The sequence below is a fragment of the Colossoma macropomum genome, unplaced genomic scaffold (genome assembly GCF_904425465.1).
Source record: "Colossoma macropomum unplaced genomic scaffold, Colossoma_macropomum, whole genome shotgun sequence".
NCBI classification, from domain to species: Eukaryota; Metazoa; Chordata; class Actinopteri; order Characiformes; family Serrasalmidae; genus Colossoma; species Colossoma macropomum.
In genome coordinates, this window is record NW_023494799.1 from 27,535,848 (window position 1) to 27,554,965 (window position 19,118).

General features: G+C 37.2%; 1 protein-coding gene across 2 annotated transcripts in view; it reads right to left on the reverse strand.

The window, feature by feature from the left end:
* Positions 1–19,118, reverse strand: part of LOC118818853 (adhesion G-protein coupled receptor D2) — a 67,717-nt gene that overhangs the window by 36,920 nt on the left and 11,679 nt on the right. For both annotated transcript variants that reach the window (XM_036586364.1, XM_036586363.1), the window contains exons 20-21: positions 17,857–17,977; positions 1,349–1,390 (exon numbers count right to left, since the gene is read on the reverse strand). In XM_036586364.1, the coding sequence (XP_036442257.1) occupies positions 1,349–1,390; positions 17,857–17,977 (163 nt within the window). The remainder of the gene's footprint in view (positions 1–1,348; positions 1,391–17,856; positions 17,978–19,118) is intronic.

Consider the following 19,118-nt stretch of genomic DNA (forward strand, 5'->3'; position numbering starts at 1 on the left):
AATCTGCCAGTGTTTCATGTCACACCTTCACAACTGCACAAAGGGGAAATAAGGGAGAGTGAAAAAATAAGTCAAGAGCAGGCAGGAGAAAAGAAAAAAGGAAAGATTATTACATTTTATATTTACAAAACCCCCTTTGAAAAACGCATAAAGCAAACATGGGTTGCTCACAAATTGTGAAGACCCCAGGGTCAAGGAGAGCTGGGAGTTGGAAAATAGATTCCGAAGCACTAAAAAAGCCACTTAAGCAAGAATGCAGCGATGATTTATTTTACAATGCGGAGAGGGTCAGCGGCGAGACTGTGCGATGTCAATGCGGGGCTCTGACTCAGGGCCACCTCCTCACACCTCTTTTATGGAGGGTGAAAAGGTACGAGTGAAGGAAGACAAAAGGCTGTGGCACTCAGACTGTGCCAGGCTGGAGGTGCTGAAGGGTGGAGGTGTGTACCCAGGTGGTGCTGACCTTGCCCACACACTCCAAGCTATATAAACACTTTTTGCATGAGAGCCCATCTAAATAAGAATTTTTTTCAATAACTCAGACTGCGCTACTAATATTCAGCAAGGAAATTAATGTTTTATGTATTTGTAGTCGAGAGGCAACAATATAAACCACAGGAGCGAGCTTGAGCACAAAATTTACAAAAGAGACCTGTTTCTTTCACTTAAATGGAATGTAAATTGTGAAAATGTTCTCGAAGTTCATTGCTAGCGCATACGTACATACACATAAATGTATCAAAAATGATCTATAACAGTTCTGTGTGTGTGCTATGCTTATCCATATTTACTTTATTCATGTTTTCATTAGAATTTAGAGAGGACAATTTACCAAGAAGTGTTTATTCAAAATAGGCCTCATCCATTAAACCTATATTTTACCATTTACCATTATTTTTCCCGGCTGAAAGAGCATCTAAATGTTAATAACCGTTTTCTGTGACATGCCCCAAACTATCTGCCCGCTGTCCTGCATATATTCTATTTTCACCCTGGACTTCCAGCAAAGACGCCCTAGGCCAGCAGGGCCCTAATGTCAGAATGTTAAATGGAGGACCATGAGTTTAAAAACTTAAAGAGGCAGTGAAATATTAGCCAATGTGGGTGAGGAATGACTAGCTCTTTACTCTGCGTGTCAGTGGTTAATGGCGGGCCTGGATGCATATAAGTTAGCCCAAGCATGAAGGGCAGTGGGACGCTCGTGTGAAAAAAAAAAAGGGGGGGGAGACAACGTTGACTTCGATCCCCCCCACCACCACTCATCTGACATCCCATTGGTGGTGAGCCATCAGAAACTTGTCATTTCTCTCACTCACTCAGTCAGCCTTGAGACACACTGCAGACTTACCTCCGTGTTGTACACGCCATATATCAGGAAGATGAAGAGACCCTGCAAAAGGAGAAAACAGAAAAGAAAAAAAAGAAAGAAGTTGTTAGGGCTATTTTCTTTTTCCCCATTTTCATTTTACTGAGGGAGAAACAGGATAGAGACAACAAAAAATGTTCATATGTAGCACATGTACTAACAGTCAGCAATCCACTATAAGTACAGCTAAGTAAAATGAAACGCATGTTCTTCCTCTCTTCTTTCGGAGAGATGCAAGCTCTGGACAAGCACAGCAAGAGGCACCCAAGAGCCACTGCTGCTGCTCATGCTACCCAATTGAGAAGCTCAATCCAAGGTTTTCTAGCTTTGTGGAGCTCACATATTTCTGCTTTAAGTGCCCATGTTCAATACCCACTCATCCAGAGCCATGCAGGAAGCACAAACATGGGAGAAGACAAAGTGCTAGCTAGGGAGCAGCTAATCAAGAACAATCAGCAGAAGAGGTAGAGACAGAATAATAAACGTAAGAAAAGGAAAACTATTTCAATTCCACAAAAAAGTGACCAGTGCTGAAGAGGAGCAGGAAGAAGATGCCCTTGGGCACATATGGTGGCAAAAAAGTGGCAGTTTTTCATTATTTCCCAGTGTTGTGCTTATTGTATGTTCAAGAAAGGCTTTCATCTTCCTGCTCAATACAAACCAGAGCTACAGAGAGTCAGAGAAAAAAAAAACATAACTGACAAAGAATACTTTGGGGCATGGAGGAGGGGGTACCAAGAGGGAGACATTTTCTGCCACACCGCAAACTTCTAATACAAAACTCATTAGAAACTGTGCCAAAAAAAAAAGGTAAGTTCATTTGTCCAAATCTAAATCTAAATATGTCTACAGAATCCAAAGAATAAGGTGCAATGCTTTTGTTAATATCTAGGGTGCTTGAAGACACTGGAGTCACATCAGCATGGACAGACATTTGCTTAAGAATAAAACATTGGCATTAGACAGATGTTTAGATTTGACTGATATGTGATGACGTACTGCGCTCCGGAAGAGCATATAGTTTAGGTGATACTGGGTTCTTATGCTAAAATGTTTCTACATTTTATGTCTTTTTCTACACTTTATAAATGTTTATATATTGGCCATCAGCATTGTGCACATAAAAAAATTGGATATTGGCATCAGCCCACAATTCCCATATTGGTGCATCCCTGCTAATATCACACACTTATGACACCGCTCCACACTTGTGACACCTTTGATGGAAGGGCAGCACCCAACCATCAATCAACCAAGAGTTTGGAGCATCCAATTTGCCACAGCTAGATCTCAATGTATCACCATTGACAATTTGATGGTAGTCTGTTCCAAATGTTGGCGCCACCACATACACAAGGGGCCCATAATATACTTTTGAAACATATCAAGATAAAAATGTAGTAAAAAGCCAAAATAAAACAGTGAAAAAAATTCATTGGCCGCTGATTTATGCTGAAACATCCAGATTGTGCTCACAATGTGATAACATGAGCCCCATTCTTCATCCTACTGAAAGTTGAATTGTTAAGTGTAACCCAATATCAACATGAATAACTGAGACAAAATTGTCTTTTATATATAATGAAATCATTAGCTACATAGCACAGTTGAGTGTTAAACACATTTAAAGCCTGGAACTAACCACTTGACACTATTACATGTAGACACTCGATTGAACAATCTAACCCAGTCTAACTCACTCTATGCCCTGAGTGTGTATAGACTACATCCAGTCACGCACAAAATGATGAACTTATTTAACAATTTTTTTTATTTTATTCATTTATTTAACAAACTTTTCTATTTCTCCAATGAGACAATATTACTGATAGGTCCAGAAACTTCAACTTTCTGTCATGTCTGGCATACCATGCCTGCTGCTTTGTTACTTGTACTTAAAACTGTGAACTGACGGAATACCCAGAGACAGTGGGTGGTAATTTACAATGCATAGCCCATTGTTTTGTATTAGGATTAAAATTTCCTACTTAGTGCTGCAAATTAATTACCATGTTTTTGATCATGACTCTTATTTATGATTAATCTTTTGTTGTGTACCGAACAAAGTGGGGAAAACATTCCTTACATATTACAAAAAATGAGCAATTAGAATATAATTGAGTTAAAAATAAGTGGCATCAAAACAATGATGATGGATTGTTTAAAAATGTTAATTCATTAATGTTCAGTTAAAAACAAACACATAAAAATGGAGCACATTTAAATGCATTGTGTTTTTTTTGTCTAAACACATTGTTTCTTTTGAACTCTGTAGTGAAATGGTAGAAAAGTATGCAATGGACTGGCAGAACTGCTTTCAAAGTACTGCTATACATCAAACAAAACGCATAAATTAATTACAGGCAAAATTAATTAGGAAACAATTGTATGGTTAAAAAGTTGATTTAGTAAACATTGTGCTCTGGAAATAAGCACCCTTGAGACCACAATGTAGTGCAATGAAGGCAAGAACTTCATTTCATTTTAATAATCAGGGGCTCACGTCTGACCAAAAGGAAAGGAAAACCTAATGAAAATGTTCCTAAACATTAAAAGAAATATGCTTTCTCACAGTCTCTGACAGGAAACATATTAGAGTTCAAAATCCTTTTATTAAATATTTATATCCATTGCATTTATTATATGCATGTGTTTTGGGGAGAAAACAATAGTAAAATTGTTATCTTTGTCCATATCTTTGCTTTGAAAAGCCCAATAAATAAAATAAAAATAAATAAACAAACAAAACCTACATCACAAGCCATTCAATCATCCACCCTAAAATCTAAAATACAGTCTATATACTGTGTGGAGCCCAGACAAATTCTTCTTAAATTTTGCCCATACATCAGTGGTGAGCGCGCGCTGGTCGACTGAATAGAGAGCGAACGGACCATACACTAGAATGAATAAAGGCTCTTGCTCCTCATTACGGTACGACAAGATACAGAAATTCACTTTGCTTTTCATTTAGGGGTCTCTCGTCCCTCTTTATGGATGTGTGCCTTCAAGCTTTTACTTACTTCTCCTCTCCTGCCCCATGTAATAAATGATAATAAATTTTCACAGATGACCACCTCATCTTTTTTTTCTTTCATACTCTCCTCTAATGCACAAAAAGTTAGAGAGCAAGCAGGTAAAAATCCCCACAAATCCCTTTTTATTTATGACGTTGTCCTTGGTAACAGAAATTTCAATGTACTGAAATGAAAACTATGATTAAAGAGACACAGTGTCTAGCTAGGGGGGGTGAGGTGGTGGAAAGAGTGGGGCAGCTTTCTATCTCTTGAGTGGATATGATGCCTTGTGACATCACTTCAGGAGCAAATGGAGCTGACCGGATGGAGGGATGGAGAGAGCTTTCAGCAGGCACAGGAGAAAGAAGAAAGCTATAATATGTTTTCTTGTTAAAAACCAAACAGTAGTGCTGCATAGCATTGGCTCTTTGCTACTTTGCATGGGCCTGAATGAGCAGTTTGATTTCGATAACGTGTAACAAAAGAAGACAGTATCTGCTGTATGCTGAAGAATAATTTGCTTATTAAGAACACCTTCATAAAATGTGGACCATTCGATCTGGGGCACTCTTGTTTTTTTAGGTTTGGAACCAATTTCTCAATTTTGCAAATAGCACCCTGAGCTTTGATGATGACACAAGGAGTATCAGGTGTGTGTGTGTGGTTTGCTAGTGATTTCACTCAGGAGTTGAAGGCTAGGCAGGGGTTACACCCAGGGCAACTTTAAACATGGGACTGCAAATAACTCTCTGACTCTCAGTCATGGTAACAGCTGGGTGCAAAGTGCTGTAAGAATTTGCGCGCATGTGTGTGTGTGTGTGTGTGTTGTCGTACATTTTCAGGAAAAAAAAAATCCTGGAAAACCAGAGAAAAACAAAAAAGTTGTTTTTTCTGTCCTGTGTTGTGTGACTGCTACTGGCTGCTAAATTTCCTTTGGGATCAATAAAGTATCTATCTATCTATCTATCTATCTTATATATAAAATATAATCTAAAAACAACTAAGTGGGCTTAGTTGTAAAGCCTTCTAAAACAAATGATGAGAACAGTCAATTTCCCTCTATATAAATTTAAAACAGTTACTTTTTTGGAAGTTTATATGCATAGATACATCGGAAAGACACTACAGATGTCATGTATATAAATTATTATCTGATATTGTGTTCAAAAATACATTTGCCACATCTGAAACTCTTTTTTCACAAATCACATTTATGTTTTTTATGTATTTAGACTGAAAAGCGACATGGAACTGTATTGAATTAACTGTGTTTGCACCAATTTAGCAGCCTCTTTATCGACTGTTACAAGCAGCCCCTCAGTCTGTTACAAATAATCCTGCCTAAGGGGTTCATTGTAACATCAACAAATTGTTCATTAATGGTAGGTGTTAGAAAGTTTTTGCTTTCATTTGCAGAAGGGATATGTAGGTTGCTTGTATAAAAACGATTAATCTTTGTCAAAAATGACAAAAATTAAAATTATCCAACAAAAACCAAAATGTGCTAGGTTTGCCCCGTTTTCTAAATCTAAGACCCAGAAGCTATCCAAAGGCTGACTTTAGCCAAATATGACTTCTTGGTATTGAACAGACAAATAATTACATACAGTAAATAAATAAAATGCTAATGGCATAGCTAATTTAGTACCCTCATTGTTGCCGGAAAAAATCCTGAAATTTATTTCCAAGGTCGACAAACATGCATGGCTAATGTGCTGCTTCTACAAACATACAGGGACCACTGCGCCACTAATGGAATATCAGATGTTTTGGGTATTAATTCTTATTTTATTCTTTGTGAGATTATGAGAGCAAAACATGGAGACTTGTCTCTTTCTATAAAACTGAGACTTGATACATCAATCACTACAAGGTCAAGAGAGTTGGGAGTTTTCCATCTGTGAGCAAGAGATCCTCATACATGTGGCTGTAATTACAGTAATAAGAGACATAAAGGTTCCAAAAAGCACTAGAAGAAAAAAGGACAGAAAAGAATTCACACTTTTTACGAAACCTTCTAATGTTTCTGACACTTTCTACATCAAACCAGTTTAATTGATGTGTGTACACTACAACTGTTTTACATGCTCAGTGGTTTTCCAAAAAAATGGTACAAATGTCAGCTTTAAGGCTTTGCGTCGATGCACTCCCCCAGCTTTAAAAGACAGCTTCATATGCCAGAGCTTTTAAACTAGACACAGCTCCCACAGTGTGGACAAGAGGTTAAATATGCATCACTTTCATAAGCCTCTAACTGAGTCTCCAAAGGATGTTTTTAAAGTGTTATATAAAATATATAAGAACCAATTATGAACATCTATATTTTAGAGTAAACATAAATAGTACGTCCCAAAAACAGACACTAAAATTACTCACTGAATAATTTCAGTTCTCGACCATGTCGCAACTTAAAAGTTTTGCTTGAATTTTGTAATCAAAATTGTTCAGTGAGAAACTGATTTCTTAATTAAATTGATCACTGATCAAATTACAAGCAGATTCGAGTTGTGTGAATGTTGCAGATTTTGCAAAACATGGCATATTGTACATGGAGAGGTGTGAAGTGAACCTTAAGAAGTCACAGCATAGTGTAATCCAGTATTAATTATTTCTCACATGCAGCTAATTGAAAAAGCAGAGGAAATTTGTGGAAAGTGCAGGTAATTAAATCAATGCCACATTTGTGTTCATAAGTAGAAGAGGAGATATTACAATGTGAATCTGAAGGAAAGTGACTGTTTTGTGGCTTTATGGAAAGGAAAAAAAACATTCTTTAGATTTTTGCCACACTTTTGTCATTTCTTGACATCAAAACGAACAAAAAAGTCAGAAGTTCAGACTCGAACCTGACGATACAGAATGTAAACTTAATATAAATGTAAGTCATTGCATAATTTGCTATGTGTTTAAATATGCAATTATGTAATTACATTTGAATAGTATGACAAAAGGAAAGCAGTACTTCCTGGCCAGTCAGAGAGACAGAGCCAAGAAAAAACACTGGAGAGAAGAAGAAGAGGAAGACAGAAGGAGAGAGTGAGAGAAAAAGAGAGAGAGAGAAAAAAAGAGAGAGAGAGAGAGAGAGAGAGAGAGAGAGAGAGAGGGAGAGAGAGAGAGAGAGAGAGAGAGAGAGAGAGGGAGGGAGGGGCAGGGGCAAAACCAAAAGCAGACTGCGGTCAGCGTTCACAAGGTTCACCCTACACCACGGCAAGCCTGTGGCAGTACGGGAAAAAAAAGAAATAACAGCAAGAAGTGAGAAGGATGGTGGGATATCCATGGGCCACCCAGTCCTGAGGACAGAAGAAGAGGATACGGGGCTGAGGAGCACCACCAGAGAGGCAGTCAGGGGAGGAGGGGAGAGTTATTAACTTAGCCCTGAAACACCTACTTAATATAGGGGCCAGCAGTGATAGCTAACAGAGCCTGGCAGAGGTGACAGCTCTTGGACCTGCTTGAGGAAATCCAATTGAAAAGCAGCCAAGAGGAACAACAAGCGCAAAACAGATGTTCCCTCTACCACTGGGTGCAACCGTGTATACAACAGAAAAACGTCGCCCTCCTCTCAAATCTGACACACACTGACAAAAATAACAATCATGGCTGTAATAATATCCACATTTACATGCCTTTTAGCAAGTAAGGCCACTCTAACATTTAAAAGGACATAAAACCTCTTTGTATACTGAAGAAATGTTACGCAATACGATTATCAATTAAGTTCACATAAAGACTTTTACACAAGAGCACAATAAAGTATTATGCAGCTTCTCTGCACGCTTCATAACCATAGCTTAGCTCTAAGGCCAAACTCACCTTTAAATGGCATCACCAATACAGAGATGAGAAAAGGATATCATACTGTATGTTATGAAAATGATCTGAGCAGGCGAATGTGGGAGGTTACACCTATACTTAAATAACTGCAAATTGCAGGGAATTTAGCACCTGGAATGAGAAAAATCTGTTGAGTTTTCATTCCTTGCTCAGCAGCACATACTCAATAAAGACATATTTCAAATTCAGAAATGAAAGGGATTAAAAGCTTTAAATACTTTTATGTAAGCTCATTTAACACTGTTTCCCAGAGTTGATTATAATATGATAATAATAAATTATAAAATATTGCTGTATTATATTTTATAAAATTAATTTCCACAGGCATGAGAAGAATAAAGACCTTAATTGAAATAGTTTGAGGCTCCACTGGCCTGCACATTTAATGTTTAGCGAGTTATTATTAAGATCTAGGTCTAATTCAGTTCTCAAAGATATGATTTATGAAAAGAATGCAAAGAAAGCTAAAATAATTCATAATAGTAAGTTAGTAGGTTAAATAATAATAGTACTGTTGGCTGTAATTCAAAAACACATGCCCTGCCCATAATCATCAATCAAAATTCAGTAGGTTTGACAGACACTAAGGTCAAGAATTATACTGATGGAGCTGCATGATTTAGTGTCCACCAGACGTAAAACATTACTGGTCAGTATCAGAACAAGCACTTCCCTAAGACTGGCCTGAAAGATAACAACCAATCAAGGTGCTCCACAGGCCAAGCAGTTGTTTAGAGCTACTTTTCTAAAAATATTTTATTAAAGTATAATCTATGGTTGGAGGCTAACAACATTAACATCAAATACAGTAATTTTACAACTGATCAAAAATTTTAGCTTGAAGAAAAACAGCTTAAAAATGTTTGTCATTAAATACATTTCTTTAGTATGTGATTAAAAAACTGGTACATGAGATCAACAAACATCATTCTTACAAATTAAGTGATGACTTGTGAACTTTTCGACAAATTTTGTTGCGAATGTTGACGCTGATAGTGATATAAACCTCAAAAGCCGCGATATAGTGAATCCGCAGGGAAACTCTATCCCGAAAACTCATGGTGCACATATGTGGGGGAGAAAAAGAGGGGAGAGATCGAATGGTAAACAAACCAGCTTTTAAACAAGACAATTTCACATTGCATACTCAGAGGGCCAAGTCAAACATCCCTGCAGAAAATTGATATAAACTTTTAGCACATGGGTCAAACCACAGTCTTTGAACTTGCAGAGGAAAGAGACGCCTGTGTGCCAAAAAACTGTTTAATTAAAAATACTTAGGTATCCAACAGACATTTCTGAGTGCCCCCTTGTCAAAACGCATGAGATTGTACCGCCAGTGTCAGGCATATTCTAATTACATAGTTTCCACTGACAGCGGGAAAAATGTGAAGGCTTAGCCAGTTAAGACGGCACAGCTGGGCCTCGAGCTCTGACCATACTCAGGCTCGTTTTTAGTTAGCATGTCAACTTCATCAGACAAAGAGCAGAAGCACTGATGTTTAAATCGCCACAAGCCATCTTGATGGTTTAAAAAACAAAACAGCAAATATGGGCAGAGTGTTTAATTTGTGAGTTTGAAAATAATCTCAAAAATGAGAATTTAATTGGAATTTTTTTTTGAATAAATGTTGTAAATCAGAATAGTCGATCAAAAAAAACACTCTCAGAATATTCATCAAAAGCAATGTAATTCTTTGTTTGAAAACACTAATCTCTCCCATAAAACATAATTTACTTCACATTATTCACAACTACTGTACGATTCATACTGTCATCTGTACATGCTATCAAAACCTTGTTAATTTATATTTATATATATATATATATATATATATATATATTTATATATATATATATATATATATATATATATATATATATTTATATATATATATATATATATATATATATATATATATATATATATATAATACTTTTAAACCATATAAAATGCCAGCAGCCCATTTTATGATGAATGGACCAAGAGAAAGGATATTTATTGAAATAAAATCTTGTTAAATTAACATGCATCTCTTCTCCTATAAAGTTACCAATTTTTAGGCAGTAAGGATATTTATTTCTTACAGCAGCACATCAGGCTTTATATACACTGGAAATGTATTTGGCAAAATCACACAACTGTTGTAAGTTATGAGTAAAGATTTAAATAATGAGCAAAAGTATTATGATGATTTGAGTTCTGAATTAAAATCCTAAAGGGGAGCCATTTGTTTACACCACTCTTCTCTCTAGAGCTGTGTGGGCTGGGGGGTTAATGGCATGTGCCCGAAGAGTGCCAAATGCAGTTAAGGCACTTCTCACAAAGAGCATCAATCCTTATCAAACGTTGCGTTGTGCGAGCGTCACATGCAATCACAGCTGACTACGGATCACAGGAGTTCAAAGTGAAAATGAATGGTAGCTCATCGACATGAAGACTTCATACATCTTAGTTTTCCAGTCTCTTTGTTTCTCTCTCTCTCTCTCTCCTCTGTCTCTTTCCCTGTCTCTTTAGTGTGGTAAAATAGTCTCTTCACTCTTGGAATCATTTCAGCTGGAGACACTTTTCATGCTTTTGCTTTTGGAAATGCTTTCACTTTGTTTTTCTTCACAATCATTCCTGCCACAGTGGCCTCATTTAGGCAAAGAGAAAATATGGTATAAGATGTATATTGACTTAAATGGGCCATAGATACTTTCATATGATCACACTATGGGCGGAGTGCAAAGTCTTAAATTTCATAATCATCAAATTTGTACCCACTCAAGGGCCAAATGAGCCGCAGTTAATGTCGCCACCGCTGCTCATTGCACCATCTCACGCCTCACGCCTTGGCTTTCTTCATCTGCTAATGAGCTCAGTTGAGACGAGCTTCGACACTCTCTGAGACAGCGTTAGGGTGATTTTTGACCCAAACCGGGCCCAAATCAAAGGCCTGTGATTGGCACATGCTTTCACTTAATGAGGATAATTTCTAAGAACAACAAAGTGGAGGGCCACATCTGCACAGTGTAAAAGAGCAGAGCTTGAGAGTAGCCCACAGATCTGTCAGGCTTTCTGTGTTTTTCCCACCTAGGGTGCCGAACTCTTAACACAAACCATTGCCCTCCGCTCCCCTCCCAGCGCTGTGCAGCCGACAAGAACCAGATTAATAAGAATCAGCGTGTCTCAGTAAACACTCGTTAGGGACGAGGCAGCACAGCGGGCCCAGGAGGAAATGACACAGGAGGGGAGCGCCCATTTCAGCGACGAACCTTCTAGCCAGCGTGACAGCCCCGTCATGCAGGAGGGGCAAAGGGCCAAGAGGGCTCAACACTATCACTGAGTGAACTTCTGCTCTCTTTCTTTTTCACTCCATGTGTACACACAACTCCTTAAGATGAAATATGCACAGGATTCCCCTGTGCTAACAAATAAACCTCAATCACCAGACACTGGATTAATATGCTGTTTACTGTTAATTCGCACTGGAGTAGATCTGTGGCCCATTTGTTGAATTTGTTCTGTTCAGTCAGAAACAACAGCGCTCCACAATTAAGGTTTCGTTCAAAAGAAATAAGGACTTACAAAGAGTAGACGCATGAATAATACATACAGTATGTGTTTATTTTGGATTTCATTTCCATGCGGCAAACGAATTGCTCACTCGCAAATTGGCATCAGCGTTTGACAGCCTTTATGGGGGAGAGAGAGAGAGAGAGAGAGAGAGAGAGAGAGCAAGCTTTCTCTGCCCCATACTGACCCAGTTCTTCTTAATTATCTGCAAAGTATACCTCAAAGCCAACCAGTGCACAGCAGTTAGATTAAAACAGATTTAAAAGATCTTCTATGTGTTATGAGCCCCCCAACTTGCTAAGATATAACCCCCCATTCTAAACCGCCTCACAATCCCATGACAGTTTGCGATGGCAAAATGTTAAACGTATATATATAAAACAGTCATTGTTTTGACATAGACAATTTGGGTGTCAAAGGGGTGTCTGACACTCTAAGAGGGAGGGGGAACTGTGTGTGTGTGTAAGTGTGTGTGTATGAGGAGTGAGGTGGGGGTGCTCTTAGAGAGGTCGTAAGGTCAGGCCCAGCGGGTCATGTGATCCCCAGTCTCCTGCCAGGCAAACAGCATGGTTTGCTTTCATATGACACAAACTATTACTAAATGGATCTGGCAGGTAATTCTAAAGCAAATAAATGCGGGTGGGTGCCAACTATGACAAGCTCTTTTAGTGCTATATGATCACAGTGAAATTCCCTTTACTCCTGACAGGAAGCATGCTATTCACATTGATTATCCTTTGTTACATTCCAGTATGGACCTGGCATTTTCTTTTGTGCCGTGGCTGTTTTTAACACCTCAATGCCACATATTGACATTTTGTCAGTGTTGCCTTTTCAATCATTAAGTGCATACAGTATAATGATCCATAGGGTAGGACTGAGAGCTGAGGAGAGGACACACACACACACACACACACACACACACACACACACACATATTCAATACATAAACATGGCATGATTTGTTGTGCCATTATTCACCAAAAGCAGCTTGAACAAGATTAAATATAGAAAACCTGAACCTGAGGATTCTGTCTCTTCATACATCAGCAGAATGTTTCAATGCCTATATTCTAGATTTTATAAGCAGAGGCAATTAAGTTAAAAAAAATAAAAACTATACAATTAAATATAAACTAAATTAGTTACTTAACTATTTAATTCAAATGATCACTAGTTTTGTGTGAGGCTAGATGCCACCACCTAAATCTTAAAGTTTTACTAACTCAAAGAAAGAAAGAAAGAGTTAGACAACATGAACATTAAATTTTACCTATATTTCATAAGCTGAGTGACAGATAATATTTAAAAAATGACTTTTTGAAGCGCTCTAATGTTCCAAATATATTCCAAACTTTCAGCACTAATTTTCAGCATGAGACGCACATACATGCACACACCCACACCCAACACACACACACACACACACACACACACACACACAGTATGTACACACTGAAAGTATTACTTTGAGAATTCAATGCTTTCAAAATATTTACAGTAGTATCCAAATGTCTGGGACCACATTGGAGATCTTTTTTTATTTAAACTTGGAAATAAACAACAGAAATTTTAGATAAAAAATAATAAAACAAACAAAATGTATAACAAGTTAAATTAAGAAAGAAGAAATACACACTATTTCTAGGTCACTATTCAAATTAAAGCAAATTTGACCATGTTAAGACTTTTGCACAAAAAGGCTTTTTTTAGCCGTTTTCCTTCCATTCACGACTATCAAGAAGATTTGATCTACTCTATAACATTCAGACATTCATGTTAAATTATCCTACTTTTCAACTCAAACTGTGATGCTGACGATTTGTAATGAACAACAATTAATTAGAAAATAATGCAAAAGAAATTGCATTCATTTAAAAAAGAATGCACAATAAAAGCACTTTCACTAGTGGTCTCAGAATTTAAATAAATATCTTGCAATTTCATAAGTGTTTGGTGCAGCATGGTTTTTTGCAGCACAAGAAAGTTTCAGGTTTTACTTCATACGCTGAAATCCTGCTTAAAAAACATCATACACTCACCAGCAGGGTTTCTGAAACCAATTTGAACAGAATCAGTCCAAACCAAATGAAACACATATCCGTGGCAACTTGAACAACCCAGAAAACAATCTATTCCCCTCAGAGCCAAACTTTACTAAAATAGTGCTCTGAGAATAAAGAATTGCACTTCTGTATTTTCAATTGAATAAAATGCTGAGCACTAAATTGACGTTTTCCGCTTGCGGTAAGCACACAGAGACCTATGACCAACTGAGAACACACCATAATAAGAGAGAAAATTCACAATGACAAGTATTAACAAACTTCAATAAATCAACACCAAACCACTCTATGCTCTACGCTTCAAATCCCCCAAAAAACTTGACTTGAGTTTGTGACCCCAACCCTCTCTCTGCTCGCTTTACCCTCAAAGTTATTGATAGGGTGGAGTTATGGGCTAATAATGCGTCGGACAATGCATGGTGAGGGCCTATTATATGCAGGTAATAGATAGTGGCGAGCTTTTGAATGACATTGCACTGAGATTGGATGACGGAGGGTCGAGCGATTTATGGTCAAATCAAGTCCTTCCTCCTCCCTCAACCTTCTACTTCCAGCTTGATAAAGGGGCACATGAGGCACGGCTATTTCGGGGGTTCATAGGTTCATAAATGGAACTGAAATCATTTAATCTGCCTGTTATTTCAGGCATATTCTTAAATGGTGAAATGCTGTTCTCAGTTACAAACTGAACCATTTTATTTGTGATTTGTGAGTAACTGCAGGAGATGTATTAGCATTATATTAGCAGTCTTTCTATAGGTAATAATATGGTTGAATCACTCTAAAATTTGGAACTGTGCTATTTGAAAGTGTTTACAGCACTGAGATTATGCTAGAGACTGCAACACCACACAAAAGTCTACACACATTAACACAATAAACACAACACATCTTACACACTCAAGTTAACTAAGATAAGTTTTTTGGAACTATTTGTTTACCAATATGAAATTCTTAGAGAAAAAAAAATATATAAAAGCCTCAAAAAAGCAACAAAAAAGGACAAACTACTAGAACAGTTTTGTCAAGCTACCAGCGGAAAGTGTGAGCAATGAAAAGGGCTTGTCAACATTATCCGTTTTATTGATTTAACAATAAACCCCTCTAGCTTAAGTTTTATGTTGTTTTGCTGCCTATTGAAAACACAATGAAACATGGAGGGGAAAAATCACAACAGGAATTTCATAAATGGCCACCAGGTTTTTGCGTGTACTCCACATTACGGATGGCTATTGCGCCCTCATATTTTCAAGGGCAATCCTTAGAAAGAAACTAAGCTGGACAATTAAGAATACACACTCCACACACAAAGCGCAAAGCGCAAGTATCCTTCACTCAAAAGCCTGCGTGGCATGCACTACAAGCTTCATTTTTGTGCGATTGCTGAAGCAATTTGAATTCTTTATTCATTATTTGAATTCTTGGAATTATGCACCATCAACATCTTTAGAATGTGGTTCGCAAGAATGGATAATGCAAGTCCCTAACACGTGGATTCAAATCTTATTTGCTCAACTACTAAATTCTTAAAGAAAAGACTCAAAAAGAATTTTAATACATGGTTTGAATTCTGTGAGACTACATTTATAGCTGCCGTTCTATATCCATGTCTTTCAACACTTACAGAATAATCAAGCTGCATAATTGAGATGTCATAGTGAAATCAAAAGCTTGGAATTTTTATGGAAAACACATATATCAACTGGGAATTGAACCCATGAGGATTTATTTTTCCTCACTTACAAAAGGAAAAGGCTGGCACAGTGCAAGAATGCTGCAGTGATACTTGAGGTGACTAACCACTTTTTAAAACGGGCACTTTTAAAACAGATTCCTCCAATAGAGATCTCTATTACAGCTGTTCTGAATTTCAAAAAGACATATGGACACATTATAATTTCATCACGGATTTTATAGAAAGAAATCTCATTGGTTCTAATGAGTTTGGACAAAAACTGCATTGGCTGACAGCAAAAAAACTGCCTGCTCTTAGTACCTCTGCATATTGGCCTCCACTGAGCTAAAACGTTTGCCTCCCAGTGGCTATATTGTGACAAATCTAGTGTTGGAGTTGACGTTTAGTCTTTTCTGAAGTATGTCATTTGCACTCAGGTGCCAAATGACAGCAAATCAGCTTTTTATCCGAATAATGCTGTGATGCTAGCCAGGCAGTGCAATGGATCCAGATGATGCTACTGCCAAGAATTCAAGGCTATTCTAAGAATGAATGGATACCAAATAAACACACCATGAAATGTACTGATTACTGTTACCCAGTTACAGCTGTAGTAATGCTAGTAATTATGGTCTTTTGATTACAGATTTATTGCCCACAAGCTAATAAGTAATACAGCCCTGCCTGTAACTGGCCTTACTGACCCCCAGTGGTCATCTACGTTACAAATAAACTTCTACAAAACAATTGCTTTAGAGTCCAAGGTAAGATCCCTGTGAACAAAGCTATAATGTACTTAATGCACTTCTTCAACACAAACTTCAAAAGTGACCAAGACACCCCATCAAAATAGGGAACATTTAGACCCTTGAGAGACAGCATCATTTCCTTGTTTACTTCCTGTGGTCTGAACAAACAAACAAACACAAAGCCTCTTCTTGTGCACTCAGGTTCAGAAGAAAGCGATCCAGCAAAACTATGACTTCAACTACTATCTGCATTAATTACCACTGTGGTGAAACATTTTTTAATTAGATGTAAGTGAGACTGAACTATTTATAGTGTGATGTTTAATGAACTGACTCGGGCTAAATCTCTATTGATTTTCCTGTTAAATATACAGCTCTATTGTAGATGCAACTGATTAAGCAACACAAATAGCCAAACAGTATTCCGACAGCATGCATAAGGAAAGCTATAGCCTACTTTTGTTCTTATTGTTAAACTGAACATTATTATTTACACTGTGTACTTTCTGAAAAAACAACACATGCATAATCTTAAATGGCAATTGAGTCAGACAATATGGTAAATATATGTATTCATAATGTTAAACATATCAGAAAATCCATATCCATAGACCACACATTTCTACAGTACTAATGGAAAATAGAAAAACCTCAAGCTATGCATAATTCTTTCAAGATTGTGCTTTTATACTGCACTTTGTGCTTAATTATTAAAGCAGAATGATGTATGACAAATAATCTTAATTATAGTTAAGAATATATGTGTAATAATGAGAATTATAACAAAGTTAAATAAATAGATTTTTACTACATTTAGGTCTCAAATCAAATTAGAAATAAATGAAGAATAAATTCTTTAACTACATCTGCGCTGCAAGAAACTGTAAACAGATTTGCTGCAATTAGCAAAATCTAATGAATCAATACATAAACACAAAAATCAATGTGAACAAAAAAATTCATTCACATATTAGCAGACAAAAATCTATTTTGTAAAATGGCAAACAAAACAATAATTTCTTTCTAATTTTATTCCTTATAAATAAAATAAAAATATGATGAAAGACTGTATTTATAATCAAATCTAATGCAAGACTTCTAAACAGTGTTCACAAAACTTTGCAACTCTCCCTGTTCCTGTCATATTCTCCAAATAAAAAGGTACGATTATTCTGTACATGCCAAGAAGTATGTACACCACTGTGGATCATGCAATATGTATATTCAATACAATTATGTGTAATAAGACAAGTTTTAATTACTGCAAAAAGTACTATATTAGAGTATGAGAACTGAATCAATAAACTATTAACTAGCCTCACTGTAAATTCTCATATTTTTCTATTTATCTGAATTAAAAAAATAATAATAATAATAATAATAATAAGACTATATCCACTAATGTGCAGTATGGTGTTTACTCCCTTAACACACCATCATCACATACAGCACAATCATCTACATCATGTTCTCTTATTCACACTTCTGGGAACAAAGTTAAATCACACCTGAACAACTGACCGTGGGTGAGTTGACAGGAAGTTTGAGAAACAGCAAGAACACTGTAAGTGGGGAGGGGATAAAGCATACCTGCAGTGAGTTGAGGAGGATGAAGATGTAGGCGATAATAATGGAGAAAGGTACCAAAACTCCACACAGCCAGGTCAGGCCTAGAATTGGCAGCAAAACCAGCACTGCTTTTACTGCCGCCCTGTGAAACATAGCAGATCTTTAAGCACCAACGCATGGAGAATACATGACATACTCACAAAAGAATGGACTTCTAATGTTTCTTTAGACTCTCTCTGGTCATTCTTGCCAATCTCAGCCCATCGGGTGGCTAGGCAACTCTGGGGGTCCTTCCAAGCACAACAAGCGCTACTGCTTAGTCTCACATTGTGACAATTTCCACACTAAATCGCTTTTAATTCTGTTTAGTATAAAATTACCTTCCAGTTCAGGTGACCGCTAAAGTGAACCAGCTGTGAGCAAAGTCAGCCTCGCCAGGCGGAGGAAGCGAGTGTTTGATTTTCCCCCGCCAACGCGCCATGTTTGGCCACCAACTTTCAACGCTCGCATTGATGCTCACTCACACAGACTTATTGAGATCTGCACTAAAATCCTTCATACAGGAGGTCTAATTGTGTCAACAGCACTTCAGATTCTGAAAATTCACTTTCACTTCAAAAAAGTTCTGGTTGACTGTGGCAGCTTAATTTGTAATATGGTTGTTTGTAATATCAAGAGGAAGGGAGAATATTTATAAGCCAACAGGAGTGACAGTATGTGGGTCTGTTGGTAAAATCCAATTTTAACTCAGTAATGGTAGAGGAGTTTACATGTTTGCTAGACCTCCCAAAGGTGCAGTCAAATACTCAATTAACAGGCCACGAAAAATAAAGACAGTATTCATGTAGTTTTCACTGCTGTCAAAATGCAAAGAAACTGTGAGGATCATTTCAAAAGAAACTCAAAAGCATCGGGATCAGTTCATCCGCATAACAAGCGCATGCTGAGTTGCCATAAACAGACAGTTATGAAATGGCGCCTCTGTGTGGTGACTGAAAATTAGAGAAAGAGCGAAAGAGATCAGAGTTGATCGTGAAAGATGTACCATTTAAATGAAAGATTTACTGCTTAGTCCCACACTTTGGCAATTTCCATACAAAACTGCTTTTAACTCTAGAATAAAACCTCTATTGATATTCCTGTTAAATATACAGCTATATTGTAGATGCAACTGATTAAGCAACACAAATAGTGAACACAGTATTCCAACAGCATGTATAATGAAAGCCATGGCCTACATTTGTCCGTATTGTCAAACTGAACATTCTTATTTACACTGTGTA